Consider the following 14,381-nt stretch of genomic DNA (forward strand, 5'->3'; position numbering starts at 1 on the left):
GACTAAAGAACTTTGAAAGCCTTTCATACATCCTGTACTCTGCCCCAAGTCATTAGGATAGTGGGACAGGAGCTTCCTGCTAATAAAGGGGTTTTTCAAGAAGGAGATAAACTCCCTAGTGTTTCTGCTCTTACAAAGGTCTTTCCTTTTTTTATTCCTGCCTACTGCAAGGCCCTCCCACTTCCCTGGCCAAGGAGTAAGGAATCCAGTTTTTCCCACTCACAATTCTGACTTGGCACTGTTCGATGAACTGCAGCCCTTTTCCTTGAGAGCAGTTAATAACTTCTATTAGAGGACAGGGCAGTCCTTTCTCTTAAGACCACAAGGCCAAAAAAACCTGATGTCCGTGTATTCCTTATTGTAGAAAGGAGACCTTGACATTTCTAAACTAATGTTGTCGATCATAATTACTATCCTAAAATTTTGTGTAAATTAACTAACTGTAGACTCTTAAAAAAAAAAAAAGGACCACAGAGCCTCTGGTATCCCATGTTGGGCTGCGGTGTGGTAGGTTTTGCCCAAATATTCCTGACCAGGCAGCAGAGACCCTCCCTGCTGCTGCATAGCAAGCATCTTTTCTAGGCAGCCATCAACAAATGGAGTTCTGCTACTTTGTGCCTGTGTCTTCTGCTAGACATAAGGCAAAACCATGCCATCTGGGAAGTTTAATAGAGCAGTTAAATCCCACAAGCTGGGCCTTATCCCCATCTCCCTATAAAGCTTACAAGGCCTGCTAAGCCCAGTCACTTTTTGCTTTCCTGCCCCAGCCCCCATATAAGAACTAACACCTACTGAGTAAAAATCCCAGAAGCCCTGGGTGTGATTTTTCACTCCTCCAGAACGCTGGGTCGGTGGGGTTTGGTTCAAATATTGGGCTTCGAAGGCCAAGGTTGTGATCCAAAACTTGGTCAAAACTAGGGGAACAAATTCTCTAGATGCTATTAAGGACAGTGCCCCTAGAGCTTAGGAGACCAGAGCTCAGCTCTGCTGTGGCCAGGCTGAGGCCACCCTGGGGTCTCATTCAGGAAAGGGAATGGAACAAGCCGATATCAAAAGAAGCCCCAGCACTCCTGTTCTCAAAAGTAAAATGCAAGATTCTATTGTAACTAGATTTTTGTAGATCTCTTTCCAGTGCAGGAAATGAGCGGTGAAGTCAGCTTTGTTGATCAAGGCCTTGAGGTTCCTCAAACCCAGGCTTAACTTTAGCAAATGCAGCCCCCTGCCTAGGCCAGGACTACTGCCTTGACTCCACCAAGGATGCAGCGGAGTCTCAGGTGGGTTTCCACACAACTGGGGTTGTAAGGCCAGAGCATAAGTGCAGGGGCTTCCTGGGAAATAGAGTAGAGGCTAGATTTCCATGTACTCGCATTCCCCATAAAATGGCCCACTCACCCCACCAAACAAAAGCAGAGCCCCTATTTTCACAATGCTGAACTTTAGGGTTTTTGCATCCAGAAGATGGAAACTTGTGCTCAGGTGTTTGTGGTAGAGCTTCCTATAGGAAGCTTGTGTTCCTTTGCTGTTTGCTGTCTTAGAACCCTGAGTAGCAAAGAAGCTGATAATGGTTAGACAAAAAGGGAACTGGCAGTGACTGGATTTAGCAGGCCTTGTAAGCTTTACAGGGAGATGGGGATAAGGCCCAGAGGCCAATCTATAGCTTAAAGCTTATGGCTCTTCTGAGCCTGCCAATAAAACTCGCGACTGAACTCAGGGCCTTGTGCATGTTAAGCAAGTGCTCTACCATTGAGCCACACCTCCAGCCCCTAACAGACCTCTCATATGAATGCCTCAGGATCTGCCACCTTTCATTTTATAGGTCACACAGCTTCTCAGTGGTTGAAGTATAACCACAACCCCATCTCTGGCCACTCAGGGTACGGCCTTCACCCTTGTTAACCAGGAACCTTGAGGCCCTCATACACAGCACACATTGAGACTGGAGTGAATTATCGCCAACTTTAATAGACTTGGATTGTGTCTGCCAAGCAGACTGACAGGGACATCTGAAGGCTCCAGCTTCTGTAGTATAACGTGGCCAGTCCAAGAGGACCAGCTGGTTTAGAAGAATTGGACAATGGCTTTATTGTTTGTGCAACTAATTAGCAAAGACCACACCAAGGAGCCTTTGGATACAACCAACAGATTGCTGCTGGCCATCCAGAAAGATGGGCTCTCCTAACCTAGCTTTAGAGCTAAAAGACTAGCTTTAATTTAATACAATGATACTAATCTTTGGGAAGGGGTGGTGGGTCACAGACCACTTTTGAGAATACACAAAAGCTATAGATAGCCTCAAAAAATAAATGCACATATGCTCCATTGTGTACACAATTTTTTTTCACAAGTTTAAAAAATCGGGAAAGCTCTTGCTGTTGTGGTTTTAGTTGCCACTATCTTTTCAGAAAGAGAACCCAGCAAGCCCCCTGCCAGGCTTTCTCACCTCTCTTCCCAACAGGGGCCTCTGGCTTCAGCAGAGCCCTGCACTTACAGTGGGCAGCCCTTCCTCTTCAGGTCTGGTGGGCACAGCCACTTCTGTTTCTCCTCCCTGGATAGATGCTATTGTGTCTTCCAGGAGCTTCCCAACCTTCTAGAGTGCAGGCCAGTCTGGCCTTCCCCCGGGGCTTGTCAGAGGCACCCACACTCTTCCACGATCATATCCTTATGATGCTCCAGGAGCACTCTGCCATTGTCCACATACAGCATACTCAGTGGCTTGGTCTTTACTGGAGCACAGCAGGTGGAAGGGACCCGGTGGGGCTGGTAGCGTTTTAGCAGACTCTGAAAGGGAAGGGGGAGTGGGTCAGTTCACATTTAAGGGAGGGCAGAATAGTTTTAGTTTTGGCTAAAGAGAGAAACAGCTGGGCAAAAGATTCAAAGACAGCCTGGGCAAAAAGTTCTCAAGACTCCATCTCAGCCAATAAAAGCTTGGCATGGTAGTGTGTGCCTGTCACCCCAGCTATGTAGGACACATAGATAGGAGGATCAATGTCCAGGCCAGGCTGGGCATAAACTCAAGACCCTATCCCAAAAATAACTAAAGCAAAAAGGATTGGGGCATGGCTCAAATAGTAGAGTACCTGTCTATTGTGGGAGACCCTGAGTTCAAACCCAGTACATGGAAAAAAAAAAAAAAGTGAAACCAGTTTCTTAGACAAAAATAGAAGAAAATTGTTTTAATATATCAACTCTAACATCTCAAATAATTTTAGCTTTATTCTAACTCTTAAAGATTTTAAAAGTTACATGTGGACTAAGGGTGTAGTTCAGAAGTAGAGTGTTTGCTTACCATGCGTAAAGCCCTCGAGTCTATCTCTAGCACCCTAAAAATGGTTATATGTGTCTGGATAGAGTGGTAACTTAACTTATATGCCTGTCCTACTGTTCTAGTCTAGAATGAATACCAATTTCAAAAAAATTTCAGTCTGGCACTGGTGACTCATGCTTGTAATCCTAGTTACTTGAGAGGTAAGAGATCAGGATGATCACGATTCGAGGCCAGCCCAAGTAAAAAGTTAACGAGTCTCCATCTCAACCAGTAGTTGGACAGAGTGGCTTGCATCTGTCATCCCAAGCTAGGCAGCAGACTGAGATTGGGAGGATGGAGGTTCCAGGCCAGCCTGGGCAAAAAAGTTTGCAAGATTCCATCTCAATGGAAAAAAAATGGGGTATAGTTGTACATGCCTATCATCCCAGTGATGGTGGGAGGCATAAAATAGGAGGATCACAGGTCCAGGGCAGCCTGGGCAAAAATGAAAATTCTTTCCAGCCACAGTAGAAAGGGCTGGAGGCATGGCTCAAGCAGTAGAGCACCTGCCTAGGGAGTTCAAACCTAAGTACAAAAAAAAAAAAAAAAAAAAAATCAAGAGCCAGATGTGGTGGTATATAGCTATAATCCCAACACTTGAGAGCAGGACAGAGCCACTTCTAGCACCAGGACCACCACCTTAGGCTCTGTTCTCTCCATCTCATTCCCCTTCCTAACTCACCAATCCTCTGTCTCTCCCTCTACCACCTCCTAGACCTTAAGCTTGTAAGTGGAGCCTGGTGTCAGTCTTTGGCCTTTTCTACTGCTGTAAAATGGATAGTCAACTCCTATCTTAAGCAGCAAAAGTACTGTGGCTGTGACAGCATTATTGTACATGGCCGCATAAACATGACTCCATTTTTATCAGTAAATTAGACTTCAAGTAATGATGATACAACATCTAACATGCCTACTGCCTGTCACCTCAAGTATAGCATCTCATGAAATAAGGCACCGCCCTCCCCAATGCTCACATGGGAAAACTGAGGCTTGATAGAATAAGCAACTTGATAGTTCAAAGTTAATGTATAGGAGTAAAACTCAGGCCTATGAGTTTCCGAAGTCCAGATTCTGAACTTCCTTTCCTAGAATGTCAGGGCTGGGGAAGAGCTGAGACCCTATATTCTAACTCCACCCCCTAATTTTATGAAAGAAAAGGAAAGTCCCAGGAAAGCAGTGCGTTCAACGCCATCCCACAGGGCACAACCCCATACTGTGACTGGGCATCCTCCCCAGGACCTCACACAGGATCTGACATATTGAAAAGCTCAAATGACTGAACACCATAATTTGATAGCAAAGCTAAAGTTGTGCCCCCTGTACAATAGCCTGTCACCATGCCCTGGCATCATACCTGAATGTAAGCATGGTTGGTGGGGTGGAACTCCTCACCCACAGGGTTAGGACACTCGCCCTCACAGCGATAGGCATTATACTGCTTGGGGTAGATGATCCAGGAGCCCCAACCGATCAGATTGAAGTCCACCTGGAACTTGACTTTCCTACACAGTTGGCTTCGGTCTGGTGACTGATGTCGGCGGTTCCTCTTGCCCCACCAGCCCCTCTCCTGGGAGAGCCGTCCTTCCTGTGCCCGCCAGGAGCTCTCTGCTTCCCATAACAAAGTGGAACTGCCCAGCTGCTTCTGTTCCTGTGACAGGTTGGAGTACAGCATGAGGACCACATTGGTGCTGGTGACAGTGACAGGAGGGGTTGAGGGTCGCCGCCAGCATTCTCTAGCCAGACTGGACATCTGTTTCTCCAGTGCTCTGGGGTCCTTTAGCCATTTGGAGAGTGGCCTAGTCACCTCCAGGACCATGCTACCTGAGGAAAAGGTGACCTGGGACAGAGTGACAGTGAACAGCTCCATCCGGAGACGCTCTAGGCAGTCAGCTGGGTCCTGCTCAGCATCCAGCTTTGGCTGATGGAAAATCTCAATGGTTAGCAGACCCTCAGTGGGAAGGTCCACAGGACTGGACAGCTGCAGTCGGAGCTCAGCCCATGCCAGGTCCTCCTCTTGGCTCAGGAAGGAGAAGTCAAAAGCAAAGGTCCAGTTCTGCCCATCCATCTCCACATCTGGGGGAAGAGAAAACCAGGAAAAAGTACGTAAGAGGGGCTGCCCCAGCCTGAGTCACGTCACAACAACCCAAGCTAGTGTACGAGCCCTTACTTCCTTTCTATCTGACACCTCTCATCCTCACCCCACTCTTTCTAGTTATTGACTCTAATGTCATTGAATCCATTTTACAGATCAGGAAAATGGAGGCTAAAGGACTTGTCCCAGGTGTCCATCTTGAAAGGTGACAAAAGCCAGGAGCAAACCTGGATGTTCCTGAGTGCAAAGTCCTCCAAGTCACTATTTTGCCAGCCCCCCTTCAAGGCATCCTCTGCAGTCAGAGAACAATTGGTAAGAACTGGTTGAGTTCCACCTCCCCTTCTCTACTGTCACTCAGTCTTATGGCCAAACCCAAGTCTTCCACCCTAAACCCTGGGCTTCCACTTGTCTGTCCTATGAGCCTGAAGCAAACCCCCTTCTCAGGCTGTTTGCTCAGTAGACAGGGTAGCCTGTTTCACAGACACATTGAGGTAAATGTGAATATGGCAGGAACCTCAGTGCTCTCAGGGAGGCGTAGGCAACAGAGCCTGAAGGCAGCCGCCACCCTCTCTCCATCCTTCCTAAGGAGGGAGAAAGTAACTTCAGGAATTGTCAGTAGCCATACAAATAGGTTTCTCTCCCCAAACACCCCACAACAGTACTGAGGTTTGAGCTCAGAGCCTCACATTTCCTAGGTGGGCACTCTACTACTCGAGCCACTCCACCAGCCCTGTTTTGTGTTGGGTATTTTCGAGATAGGATCTCACGAACTATTTGCCCAAGTTGGCTTCAAACCATGATCCTCCTGATCGCTGCCTCCTAGTAGCTAGGATTACAGGATTCTAAAGGTGTTTTAGGCATAGCTTTGCAGGGACTTCAGTTTTTCATCCAGTGGTCCTTTCTATTTACCTACAAGATGCTCACAAATGCCCTTGCCTCAGATCTTTCACACACCTAAGGCAGACACACAGCAATCACACATCCACACACAGCCCCACTCTACCCACCCAAGTTCAAACTGGGTGAGACTGGAGTAGGTAATACTCCATTTATTTTAGTCCCATACTAATTCTGTCTGAAGCCTGGAACTAGCACATATTTGTGGATTTTCAGGTCACTTTTTTCAAGCCTAACCAGGCTATAAACCTCTTCTTTGCAGTGGGAGTAACAATGCACGAGGGCCCAGGGAAATAAAATGGTTTGAAAAATCAGGAGTTACTCATTAGAAACAAAAACTGGGAGTCTGAAGCCCGTTCATGAATAGACTTTGGAGGTAGTGGTGAGCATGGTTAGGTCCAGTCTGGGTGAACCACATAACAGATAACAGTGTATTTTTTTAAATTGTCTCAGAGCATCTTTGGTCTGGTTTCTCTGGGGAATTCAGCCTGGATTATAATGGGGTAATTCCCAGCTTCAGCCCCCTGGTATCTCCAGCTGCCCTTTTCACTTAATTTCCACTTCCCTCCTCATTAGCACTTGCAGGAGGTAATAACCCGCCCCTGACTAGCAACTCTCTCCAGAGGTGTGGGGAGGACACCCGTGGCTGCGTGGCTGCGTTGCCTTGCAGCCACCTATCTGGAGTTAGGTCGGACACTGTAGCAACTTCTGGCTACCTGTGCCAGTAGACCTGTGATTTGAAAATGTTTTATCTGCAGCTTCTGCAAGTGGCTCTCTAGAGAAAGGCACTCCTGCTTATCAGTTAACAGCAAGGACCCCAGGAGTCTCTCCATTAAAGTTCCAATTCTGCCACTTACTGTTTGACATTGGTTAGGTTCCTTTCCTTCTCTGGGACTCGGTTTCCCTCTTTGTAAAAGGGAGATAGTAACAGGGTCTACCTTATAGGAGTGTTATGATTAACTGAGATAATGCATGTAGAATTCTTTTCCCAGCATACCAAACTCCAGTAAATGTTGGCTGTCTTCAGCTTCCTACTTAGTACCTGAGTTCAACTTAGAAATGCAGGTGTCTAGCCAGGCAGTGAGGCCCTGGACAGGGGCACACAGTCACACACAAACAAGACGGGAGGTGTGCATGGAGAGGCAAGAAGGGACTGCTCCACATCTGTGACTCCACCCCCTCTCCCCACCAGGGCTTCCTGGACACAAGCCCTGATTCGAGCTCCCTGATCAGGACCCTAGCTCATTTAGAATAGGGGGTTCCTAATCTTTTGGCAGTCACTGAAGACAGATGCAAGGTCGGAATGTTCTCCTAGGGGGGAAAAAAGCCCCCAAAAACCCACATCTCCCCAACTAGTACAACAAATGTGACTGGGATGGGTATGAGGAAAGGATTTATGGGCACTCTGAACCCCATCCGTAGGCTGAATGCAGACTTAGCTGCACAGGCCAGTGGTACTTTGGCCCACTTCCAACTCTAAAAAAGGAAGTTGGGTCCTTGGAAGGCAGGGGCTGTAAAAGGCCACTATAGATTGTAAGTGGCATAGCCATTGGCTGCTTCCCACTACCAAATGCTTTACAAGCACTGTCTCCTAATCCCCCCAGCTCTTCCACCCCCACCATTTTCAGATTGGAAACTGAAGGTCCAAGGTGAAGGTTAAACAGTGACACACAGGCAAACTTAATTTTAGACTCCAACTCTCAACTTCAAGCTCTGGTGATGCAGCTTACAAATGCACCCCAGAGGGAAGGGAGCTGGCTTAGGACACCCCTTTTCCAAGCTGGCTTTTCTTACTGCTCTTAGAAAATGAGGCAATTCACAGGAATGTCAAGGTGATTATTGCCACTGCATACTTAAAAATGGTTAAAATGAGGCGGGTGTGGTGGTTCACACTTGTAATCCCAGCTACTTGAGAGGCAGAGTCAAGAGAATCAGTAATGGAGGGCAGCCTGTGTCAGAAGCAAAATACGAAACAACAAAAAAGGGCTGGGGGGCATGGCTCAAGTCCTAGTTCAATCCCCAATATGGCAAAAAAAAAAAAAAAAAAAAGCAAAAAAGGTTAAAATGGCAAAATTTGTTATGTATGTGGTTCGTGGTGATGTGCCACGAACACACAGGCAAATTGGGAAGCAGGACTGAAGGACCAGAACCCATTTTCCACATTCCCAGTCTGTCCCATTCACACACAAACCTTCAAAAACTTTCCAGAAGGAAGTGAATTGGAAAAGCGCGCCCTCCCCCCATTTCCCACATCCCACCTGCGGTGCGTTCTGCTCCCCTGGCGGAGAGGCCGAGCACTCTAGCAAATTTCCCATCGCCTCGCCCTCCAGGGTGTCCCTTGTCTGGTAGGTCCCCAGATGACCCTTCCGGAGAGGGTCACCAGCATCTCACCCCGACTCAGCGGGTCGGGGAGCTAGCAGCCCCGCCTCTGGGCCACGAGGGCCAGCGGGCAGCGGGCAGATCAGATTAGAGGATGTGGATTGCGCCCCCGCCCCGGGGAGGGCCGTCTGGCCCCCGCAGACGGAGGGAGGCACCGGGCGGTAGAGCTGCCCAGGTGGCGGGATGTGGATTGCATCAGGGAAGGGGGTCCTGGGTCAGGGATCCTTCTCGGCACCCACCTGCCCGCCGCGCTCGGTCCCCAGGTCGCGCTGCCTCGTGCAGAGGGCGACACTCTCAGGTCACTGCGGAGTGCTGTCCCCGACACATGTACTCCAAATCAAATCTAGGCTCCTTATCCAGGGTCACCAGGGTCACCTGACACTTCCCGAGCCAGGGCTCGAACGCCCAGGGATGCCTCAATTCTCGACTTCAATACCCCCCATCCCTAATCTCGGTTCTGTGAACCCTAATCTCGGTTCTGTGAACCCTAATCCACGATGTTCCCCATTCGCCCTTCCTCGCAAAAAAAAGAAAAAATTCGACGAGATAATTCCAGCAATAATGACCTTTTATTATTATGCTGGGTCTGAGCCGAGCGTTTTACGAGCGTCGTCCCCAGCCTATTCTACAGATGCGCAAACTGAGGCTCCCGGGCACGTGACTGCCAAGACTGCAAGGGCTGCCGAGATGAGAGTGGCGCAATTAGGTTCCCACCCTACAGTACTGCGCTCTACGCACCCCAGATCAGGACCTGCGAGGCAGTGGTCCCAGTAGAAGATACTCCCTGGACGCTGGGATCCCTTCCCACTCGCCAGCAGCCCTGCGCCCAAGCCTGCCGACACGGAAACACCAGCAGAGCCAGACCCTGCATGTGCCCTTGGAGCCCTGGGCAGGGTACCTTGGACCGCGGCCACCCAGCACCCAGCTGCATCCTCCCCTCACCCCCCGCACACTTCCGGAATCTGGAAGGGGCGTCGGCCCCAGGCGCCCCACCGTGCGGGATGGGCGGGGCGGGGCGCGCAGCCTACCTTGCGCTTGCAGGCTGCGGATGATGTCTGCCCGAGGTAGTGGGTTGCGGTAGAGACTCAGCATGTACGACAGAGGGGACTGCGACGAGGGCTGCCCCGGCACCCATAGCGGCACAGTGGCCACGCTCGCGGCGCCCGCCTGCAGCAGCACCCACCAGGCGTGCAGGAGGAGGAACGGGAGGTGGTGGGCGCGCATGGTGGGCTGGCTGGAGCTGAAAACTGCGCCTCCGCCCCTTATATCCTGGGCCGCCGCTGCCCCGCCCCTGCCCTTCCTCCCTCGCGAGCAGCTTTAAGAACCTATAACCTCCCTGCAAGGGGAGGAGGATGCTGAGGGTGCCCCTGCTGTGGGAGGGTGAGATCTGTGTCTGATAAAGAGAAGACCCACAAAAGGGCAAAAGGCCTTGGATCCAGGGATGTGATCTGGGCTCCTTGTCTGTGGGTCTGGACAGCCTGGCACCTTGCTCCTCTAGCTAGAAAATCTTATTGCTGAGACAGAGCAGGCTTACTCCCGGCGAACTCCCAGCAACCTAATTGCGGCTTCCTTGCGCTGGAGATGTAACTTAGTGGCGGAGCATTTGCCTAGTGTGCACGATACCCTAGTGCTATCCTCAGCACCACAAAAAATGGCTTCCTTACTGTGCCTCACCTGGAATCTTGTCTGTCCCCTTCCAGTTCCAAAATGATGTCTGGAGCATCAAGAAGCAGATAGGGAGTTCTGGGGAAAATTCTCAGCTTCTTGGCAGGCTGAGCCTAGGGTAGTTTGCCCAATCTGGCTGTAAAGGTGCAGCTTTCTGTGGCAGGGCCTGTGTGGAGGGTCAGCCTCCAGCAAAATAGTGGACACGCTATGTTCGCAGAAACAATGGTGAGCTTCAGGAAAAGGTCCATGGGAGCCAATGCCAGCTTCAAATATGGAAGTGCTCTCCTGGGGAATGGTAGGAGATGAAGACTTCATCATTGAAAAAGGAAGTGGTCCGTACAAGCTGAAGTCCCAGGTGTAGCTAACATGGATGACTTGGATGACAGCAGGCTCTTCTCCCTGGCAGGCACCTGTCACCTCAATGATGTTAAAAAAAGAAAAAAAGGTGTTGCCTGCAGTGGCAGGGCCACTGGAGACCTGGGTTCCAGTCAGGACCAAGCACTCCATCTCCCTGAACCCTGCACCTTATTTCACAAGGAATTAAACTCTGGTTATTTACTCTATCAAAGTAACTCTTTATCAGACTTATTTCTTAGGTTTATTGGGGGGATGCTTGATATAATAGTGGATATAGGGAAATGCCATATAAATAGATCTAAAGTTAAAAGGGTAGAAAATTGTTTTCTTGAATTCATAGGAATGAAGTAGTTAGGAGGAAGGTCTTGAAAATGAAATTGGTTGTGAAAATTTCTAGTGTGTGTGGGTCATACAATGCTACTAAGAAAAGGATCGCTGTTAAAGCCTTAATATATAATAATGTTAGTATATTCTGCAATGATAAATAGGACAAATGGGCCTGTGACTTATTTGACTTGCAATGATCCTTGCGTTGCCTCCCTCGACAAGGAAGTTCAAGGCTGGAATTACCTTTAAAGAAATGTAAATTCCTGCCCCGGAGTCTGGCCTCTCTGTTTTCTTCAATGCTGGAGGGCTTTCTTCTCTGTGACTCCCCACCCCCACCCCTTCCCTTTTCCAGCCTGGACGAGTGCATTAGCAGCTTGGCTAACGTTCACTGAACACTTACTATGTGCCAGGCACAAGGTTAAGTGCTTTATACACTTTGGCTCTGCAACAGGATGTTTCCAGTTCCAAAGAACCATGGGCCCAGACCTGAGCAAGTGTTAGAAAATGGAAGGAGGCCCAGCAGACTCCACGGGGAGCTGCAAGCCTGTGTCCTCCAGGAGGAAGCTGTTCCACCCAGTTGAAAGGGGCCTGGCCCAGGAATCCAGAGACCCAGGTTGCAACCTATCATGGGCCCTGACAATCCAAAGAAATTTAGTGAACATGTCAGTAATTAGCACTGTGTCCAGACTTGCCGGAGAACAAGTGTTTCCAGAGGTGTTTGCTAAACCCTGGATTCCTGAGTCCCATCCAGATTTTCAGAATTTGAATTTGGAGAGAAGACATGGTAATCTACGTGTTTAGCAAGCACCCCAGTGATTCTTATCAGAAGGATTTGGGAACCTGGGTGGGCCAAGGTTCTACTTGCAGTTTGGAACCCATCTTTCTAAATTCAGTTTCCTCCCATGTAAAATATAGCTGAAGATACCTCTTCCTGTGCAGATCGAGTGAAATGAATGTAAAAATGCTTCACAAACTCTGTAACTACAAAGGATTACACACACACACACACACACACACACACACACACACACACACACACACACGTTGTTCTTCTGCCCTAGCCCAGGATTCCCTGGCTGTGAGCCCCTGTCTTCTTCCCAGAGGCTAGGGACCTCCTGCTCATATGCATATATAAATCAATAATAGACTGAGGGAGGGGCTGGGGAAGGGGTTGGCTATGGCATGGCACCAGGAATGGCAATACATGGGATGAGGGGAGGTGCCAGGAAGGACAGCAAGTCAACTCCAGATCCCAAGCTTCCTAATACTGGCGTCTTAGAATTCAGGTTATCCCTGGCAGCTATGTCCATCAAGATTGGGAAGAAAGGGCTGGTGGAGTGGCTCAAGTGTTAGAGCTCCTGCCTAGTAGGCCTTGGGGTCAAATCCCAGTAACATCAAAAAGATTGGGGAAAGAACAAAAAAGGTGATATATCTACTTTGCACAGTGGACTAGAAGTTTCTTGAAATTAAGAATGAAGCTCTTTGCATCCTGTGTCCCTTGCACTATGTGCATTTTTAAGCTGTTTTTAAACTTATCTTATTGGCAGTACTGGGGTTTGAACTCAGGGCCTCATGCTTGCAAGGCAGGCACTACCACCTGAGCCACACCTCCAGCTCACTATGTGCATTTTGACTGAGTTAAAGTGCATGATAACAGCAACTGCTAATATTTGTCAGGTTGAAATGTATCAGCCATTCTGCTAATCTTTGTGTAGATTTTATCATCATTTGTACTTCAGAGATGAGAAGACAGAGCTCTGAGGGAGCAAGGTAGCTTGCTGGAGGCCACAAATACACCAGAGGAAGCAGCCAGTACGTGAAGGGTGAGTGGGCTTGTCACCCAAGCTCTCTTTTAGCCCCTAGTGTGTCCCCATAGAAGATGAGTGGGAGAGTGGCTTGTACTGAGTTTTTTTAAGCTCTTGAAGTCTTGTCTTTCTCAGGGTTCGCTGCTGCAGACAGCACATTTCTGATGTGGATTGGCCTAGAGCTGCATGGGGATCTGGAATTTCTCTCAGTCTCAGACTAGCAAAAGCCACTGCAACGTTTGACAAAGCTTGTTCATCTCCTCGATTTCTCAGGCTCTGACACCATGGAAGAACCCAAATCTTTGTTCAGAACAGAGTCTAACAGTCATCCTTTTTTGTTGAGGACATCAGTTAGTCTGCAGTCTGTTTCCTGCAAGAAAGACCAGAAGTGCCCTTTTCCCAGGTGGGGAGTGACATCTCACTTCCCCTGCCTCAGACAGACTGACCGACATGTCACCTGACCTAGGAGATAACCTCAGAGGCCAGCCCAGCTGGCTGGAGGCAGGGGCAAAGTCCCTTGAAGTTTTCCAATGCTCTCCATCAGGCTGTGGAGGACTGTCCCTCCTGATCTGAGCAGCAGCGTGCAGTGTAGCTTAGTACATGGACCCTGAGGTCAGGCCTCCTGGCATATCTGGCCAGCCACTTACCATGTTGAAGCTGCCACTTGCTTGACTGTAAAATGGATATAAATGATAACATCTAATTAGCAGGAATGTCATAAATAGCAAAGGTGTATAAAAAGCTTTGTGGATGTAGCATTTGGTTACTCCTTTCTTCATTAATTGAATAAACCTGCTTATCCAGGGAGTCTACAGCACATTAACTCAGACTAGATTCTCAGGGAGTTAAGAACACATTTAATGAGCATTTGCTGTATGCCAGGTTTGACACTGGCGATCTTCACATACAGTCATCCCTCTGTATCTGAGGGTTCTGCATCTGGGGATTCAACCAACCTTGGACAGAAAAGACTCAGGGAAAATTGCATCTGTACTGAATACATACAGACTTTTTGTTTTATCATTCTTCCCTAAACAACACCATTTGCCCAGCTTTTCCATTGTATTAGGTAGTACAAGTAATTAGAGATGATTGAAAGTGTATAGGAGGATGTGCACAGGTTGTATGTAAATACTGTGCCATTTTATGTAAGGGACTTGAGTGTCTGCAGATTTTGGTACCCACCAGATGTCTAGGATACTCATGGACAACTGTGTATGTTAGCCTCTGAAAGCCATAGAAGAGGAATTGCACAGCAACAGCTTTGTGAGGGTGGAGGGCACCTGCCTTATCACACCCCTCCATGCCTGGCACAGCTCCTGGCACACAGATACTAAAAAAGTGCTTGCCAAGTGATTAAATGACTCCCTACCCCTGAAACAAGATCCTAGGATTCTCACCTTTCATAGACTCTTTCTGCTGTATCTTCCTGGTAAACTCTTCCTCATCTAACAACACAGTTTAAAAGTCCCCTCTATAAGCCAGCATTCCCTCACCCCCAGCTATTTAGCAAAGCCCCCTTCTAAGCAAAGCATCATAGAGTAGTTGTCTAAAC

At 48.6% G+C, this 14,381-nt stretch overlaps 1 protein-coding gene across 1 annotated transcript; it reads right to left on the reverse strand.

Moving 5' to 3' along the window:
* Positions 1–1,943: 1,943 nt before the first annotated feature.
* On the reverse strand, positions 1,944–9,896 carry Nodal (nodal growth differentiation factor). Its single transcript, XM_020161686.2, has 3 exons — positions 9,701–9,896; positions 4,659–5,377; positions 1,944–2,778 (listed from the first exon to the last, which is right to left on the reverse strand). Exons 1-3 carry the CDS (start codon positions 9,894–9,896, stop codon positions 2,626–2,628), a joined length of 1,068 nt encoding a protein of 355 aa, XP_020017275.1. The 3' UTR covers positions 1,944–2,625.
* Positions 9,897–14,381: the final 4,485 nt, after the last annotated feature.

This window comes from Castor canadensis, chromosome 7 (assembly GCF_047511655.1).
Source record: "Castor canadensis chromosome 7, mCasCan1.hap1v2, whole genome shotgun sequence".
In the NCBI taxonomy this organism is placed as follows: domain Eukaryota; kingdom Metazoa; phylum Chordata; class Mammalia; order Rodentia; family Castoridae; genus Castor; species Castor canadensis.